A 6,000-nucleotide genomic window follows, 5' to 3' on the forward strand; every position below is an offset into this window, starting at 1 on the left:
GTCTTCACCATGAAGAAATTATAAATATTTCAGAAAATACACATGTTTAACATGAGTTTTGACCTAACACAATGTATGTGTGTACAGAAACATCTCATAGTACCACACCACAATAATATGCTCAATTCCTGTTTTTAACATTTGTCAGTGAAAATGAATTCACTTTATAAAAAGTCATAACCAGCTTGATCCCCACAGACTAATAATTGTTTCTTTCCTAAGAAGGCAGGATGAAGAACTTCAGATATTCTCAGAAGGAACGTCTCCAGAGATCTCCAAGTCAACAAAACTCCCTCCAAACCTCTGTTCCAGAACCACCAGCCAGACTCCACAGAATCTCATTGTAAAAAGGACACACATTGAATGTCATTTAGTCCTTTGAATGGTAGTCACTTTTACCTGAGGATTTGCTAAAAGCCTTCAATCATAATTAAGGTAAATAGCCAAAGATAAAAGTCACATTTAATGATCTTCAAATGATAACCTCTCCAAGAGATCTATCTCTGTGATTTGTCATTTATAGAAACAACTAGGAAATTAGATCTGAGATGTGATTTTATTATGTTGATTTTATAAATATGAAAGAAGTAGGTGACTCTTGCAAGGGCACAGAAAAAAATGAATGACAGATTTGGAACTTGGTTCGTGTAAATATGATTTTACTCATTTTTCCCCCCTTACTGAGGTTGGAACCTTTGACCACTAGCTGAGAGAGAGCACCTCAGACTACTTATGCAACATTCCACACATGGTTTCATGATTCTGTACTGACTACTGTATGATGAATGTTCTTTCTTTTATAGAAATATCGTAAGTATCTATGTTGCAAAAACATTAAAGTGAGAAGTTTAACCCATGTAGAAGCAGAGGGCTGTATGTACCTGCTCTGAGTTCCTTGAAAATAAAAAGATGTTTTCAAAACTGCTCTAAGTGGATGACCCAACAAATGTGAGTCTGAAGTATTTGTAAATGTTCACTACAGAGACTTGGTGATTTGTTAGACAAGATGATTCTATCCCAAAAATGATAAACAAATAATAAGATAGATAACACTTCAATTGGTTAAGTGGTGACTTTATCACATCTGTGTATAATTGCATCTCAGTGAAAGTTACAAACACAAATGCCCAAAGAGTGAAATTATCTGTCTTGAAATATGAAAAGTTTCCTAAAAATGAATTATGCTTTAACCTACAATTCAATCCTTATTCTCTCTATCTCATGCTGATTCTCAAGAACTTTTTTTCCTCAAGCAGTTTGTGTAATTTTAGAACATCACATTTCTCAAATATTCAGCTTTCTTGTTGATAAAGTGTAACAATTCTCTTCCATATTTGAACAATCACAGACATCCCATTCATATATAAATCCCTTGTGATATTTGCTAAGTCTTGTCTATCACCTCAAGTAGCTAAGGTGATCATTTATTTTAAGATTAGGTTGCCTCATCCAGCCTTGATACGAGGGTTTGCACCTAGTCTTATTGTGTCTTGTTATACTGTGTTCAGTTGATATCCCTGGGAGGCCTGCTCTTTTCTGAGTGGATGCAGAGGAGCAGTGGATCTGAGGGAGAGGGGAGCTAAGTAGGTGGATTGAGGGGGGCAGGGTTGTGAGGGATGCAGTTGGGACATATAGTATGGAAGAAGAATAAATAAAAAGAAAAAGAGATAAATAGTGTTATTTCACAAAAACAGTCAAATAAAATATTTTCCAATATGGAAATTGCCACCAAAAGAAATCTGTGAAGTCACAACAAGTGGCACATAAACTGAAAATAATCAAACTTGGTCTCAATGATTGGATTTTGCCAGGAAAGTAATATGAGAAAACATGAGATTTAATTTAAAAATGGGCTCTTTTATCCCAACTAAACTATTGTTTCTAAGGAAATTTTTGTTTTTATAATGACCTGACTATTCAGTACCTTCTGCAGCAAGAGGCAGCAGGTCTGAGATGAAGCAGACTTTTGGGAAATGCTGACCACTGAAATGGAGCCCAGAAACATGGTCGGCATCCTCAGTCCAGACACACCTAAAGCCAGGCTTACTTCTGGGACGTTGAGACTAATCTTCAATAAAGGGTCTCATTTCAACAAAGGGTCCAATACAAGTTATATATTGACATTTGTATTATATAAAAAATTCATAAGGAAAATAGCATCCCAAGTCAGGCTATTTTTCTTTTTTTATTACTTATGGCATTTTTTTGAGGTTATAATATAATTACATGATTTTCTCTTTCCCTTTCCTCCCTCCAAATCCTCCCATATACCTCTCTTGCTCTCTTTCAAATTTGTGGTCTCTTTTTTCAAGCAGAATCATAATGTGGAGAAAATGTAATGGTCATGCTTGTATTTTGTAAAGTAAGAGAAGAGAGCTGTCACTGGAATTGAGAAGCACTATTTCTAGAGATACAATTATGCTTATCTTTGTTTTTAATTTGAAAAGTACTTTGACATGCTGTTGTAGAAAAACTAAAATAAATACAATAGTATAAATTTTTTTAATTAGAAATGAAAAATGACCTGGAATTACTGGGTATATGATGACAGTTGTAGGTAAAGAATAAGGATGCTCTAAGGAGCACAGGAGAACCAAGATCATCTTGGTGGACCCAGTATTGAACAAAAGGAAAGTTAAGAGAGTGAAGCTTACAGAATTCTTGTGGTTAGAATCCTAAATGTGGCATACACCTTCATTAATCAAACTTAAAGACCATCATCTCACACTGACAATAACAAGATAGTTATTACTTGATAGACTGTGGTTAACAGCCATAATTTATTGTCTTTGATGTATATTTATTTCTCCCAATAGTACCTGAAAGTAGCCATCATTGTTGTCTTCAAGTTGAACTAAATAAGATGTTCATGGAAGTTAGGCTAGGACCAGATACGATAGGTCTTTATCTCTCCCAGGAACCTCATCTCTAAGTCTGATAAATTTGATGGCGTAATATTGTTCAGAACTGCCTATGCAGGCTGAGCATCCTCCCACTCTACTTACCATTACATTGGCTACCCAGAGTATATATACTATGGTGTATCACATAAACCCATCTTCAACCCTCTGGAATGTTTAGGGTTTTCATAATATTCATGGAAATATATATTTTTTCATTAGCATATATATGTGCTAAATGTAAACAAGCATGAAGCTATGAGGAAAAATTAAAAGGCAGTTCAGAACTTGTTGATTCTTTTTGGACATTGTTAATATTGAAAAGGGAATGATTTCATTTTCCAGATTTTGTTTGTTTTCTTATTTTACCTCCAAAGATGAGGAAATACGTGGCAAATGAGATGAAATTACTGTGTAGTCAATAACTTGTAGTTCATTGTGAAACTCAAAAATTTTGCTGTGTTTTAGCAAAAGAAGTCAATGAGGTGAGCTAAATTCAATTTTGCCTAAGAAAATTCAGAGCTAAATCCTCAGAAGCAAAGGGTTAAAACTTGGAATGGTCTATAACTGAGAGTCCTACTCAATGTTTGTATAAATATAAATTAGTCAGCATATTTAATTTCATAATTATCATGACTTGAAGAACAAAATAAAACATATTATTGAGAGAAAATAGAGAAGTGACATATTCAAAGAGTCAATAGTAGTTCTTGACAGGTGAGTGACAAGGAAATGTTAGGTTTTGCTAAAATAAGGGAAAGTGGATTAGCTGACAGAATTATCCATAAAATTCATACTCATGAATTTATTAATTTGCATCTCAACAAATATATAAAAATTTTAAATTTTGTATTCCATTAAGAGTCCTTCAATATGACATGTGTATAATTAATTCACTCAAGCTAGTTTTAAAGTCTATGCTAGTTTCATAGAATGTAGAAGTACAAATTGGGGTAGGTAGAGGGGTGGGAAGGATCTGGTAGGAGCTGAGACAAGGGGAAAGAATATGATCAAAATATATTGAGTAAAAATCTATATTAAACTTTTTTAAATATAGTTTGCATTTTTCAAGTTCAATGGAATCTTCAAATCATCATGACCCTCTTTTCCCACTGCTACAGAGAACCTAATGATTATAAGACAACAATGATGGAGAACAGGACCGAAGTGACAGAGTTCCTCCTATTGGGACTCACTGATGTCCCAGGCCTGCAGCTTCCCCTGTTTATCACCTTCCTCCTCATCTACACCATCACCCTGTTGGGGAACCTGGGGATGATCCTACTGATTCTCTTGGACTCTCGGCTTCACATGCCCATGTATATTTTCCTTGGTAATCTTTCTCTGGTGGATTTTTGTTACTCTTCAGCTGTCACCCCCACTGTCATGACTGAACTTCTTGTAGGAGACAAAGTCATTTCCTACAATGACTGTGCTGCTCAGATGTTCTTCTTTGCAGGCTTTGCTACTGTGGAGAATTACCTGTTGGCTTCAATGGCCTATGATCGCTATGCAGCAGTATGTAAGCCCCTACACTATGCTAGCACCATGACTAAAGATGTGTATACATGGCTGATTATTGGCTCTTATGTCATCAGTTTCATGAATGCCTCCATCCATATTGTGGACATATTCACTCTTTCCTTTTGTAAGTCCAATGTGATCCACCATTTTTTCTGTGATGTTCCAGCAGTCATGGCTCTCACTTGTTTTGATAATCAATTTAGGGAACTGGTTCTTCTTTACATTGAGAGTTTCAATATCTTTTTTGCTCTCATAGTTATCTGGACATCTTACATGTTAATTTTTGTCACCATCTTAAAGATGCACTCAGCTGTAGGACATCGAAAGGCTATATCCACCTGTGCCTCCCACTTCACTGCAGTGTCTATTTTCTATGGGACTGTCATCTTCATGTATTTACAGCCCAGCTCCAGTCATACCATGGACACAGACAAAGTTACATCTGTGTTCTACACCATGGTCATTCCTATGCTGAACCCTCTGGTCTACAGCCTGAGGAACAAGGAGGTCAAGAATGCATTCTTAAAGTCAATACTATATTCATAAAGGTGAAGAATTCATTCATTAGCTGAAGGGAAAAAATTTTAGGATTTTAATTTAACTTTGTGAATTACACAATTCCCAGCTTCATTCTTCTCAGATATCCTTCATGTATGGAATTAGAGTTGATGTCTACATCAAATTCAAGTAGATGAAATAATATCCTTACTTCTTCAAAACTCTTAAAAGTAGTTTAAACAAAATTGTATACTTGAATGATATAAGATAGCTTAAGATTTGCAAAAATCTCATTAATAATACTGTTATATCACTTAAATACTTGTATTTTTCCTACTACAGCTCATTGCAAAAACATATAAAGCAATTTAAAGATAAATACTATAGACAGAAGAAGTACATGAAAGTGTTCATGATATGCACATGAATGTGGTAAATTTTATGGAATTATATACATAATGTGACTATTTGTGGTGCTTAATTTTATGTGTTTACCTGCCTGGATTAATGGTGTATCTGTGATCATATTTCCAAGAGTTCAAGACTCTAGCGTTAGTAGCAGTTAATTTAGAAACCAAGACAGCCTCTCATCTATGTAGCTAGGCATGATCTCATGTCTTAGAGCTCAAAGAAGTACATAAACCCCTCTCTCTCCCTCTTCCTTTATGCCTTTCTCTCTCTTTCTTCTTCTCTGTCCTTGCCCTGCTCCCCGTTTGCACTGAGAATTCATATCTTCTCACACTTAGACATCAAAATTGATGATCTGGTCCTGACTGTTTAGACTTTGACCTTCAAGACTTACACCAGCCACATGTTGTACCCTTTTTCTCAGGCTTCTGAACTAAGATTGCATTAATCACCGGCTTCTATTCTTCTCAAACTTGAAGACATGATATCAAGATACATCCTAACCTCCAAATCACATGAGTCAATAGTCACAATAAATATCCTCTTATTTGTTCATGTATATTATATCCAATTGACTCAGGAGAACTCTGGAAACTACAAGGACATTTAGTAAGTATGATGTTCTGAATGAGAAATGTCTCATAAGGACTCACCTATTTGAACACTTGGT

General features: G+C 35.2%; 1 protein-coding gene across 1 annotated transcript; it reads left to right on the forward strand.

Annotated features, from left to right (window-relative positions):
* Nucleotides 1–4,046: 4,046 nt before the first annotated feature.
* LOC128123767 (olfactory receptor 5B2-like) lies at nt 4,047–4,970 on the forward strand. Its single transcript, XM_052760077.1, has one exon. It carries the CDS (start codon nt 4,047–4,049, stop codon nt 4,968–4,970), a length of 924 nt encoding a protein of 307 aa, XP_052616037.1.
* Nucleotides 4,971–6,000: the final 1,030 nt, after the last annotated feature.

Source organism: Peromyscus californicus, unplaced genomic scaffold (assembly GCF_007827085.1).
Source record: "Peromyscus californicus insignis strain IS unplaced genomic scaffold, ASM782708v3 Scaffold_4__1_contigs__length_199733344, whole genome shotgun sequence".
NCBI classification, from domain to species: Eukaryota; Metazoa; Chordata; class Mammalia; order Rodentia; family Cricetidae; genus Peromyscus; species Peromyscus californicus.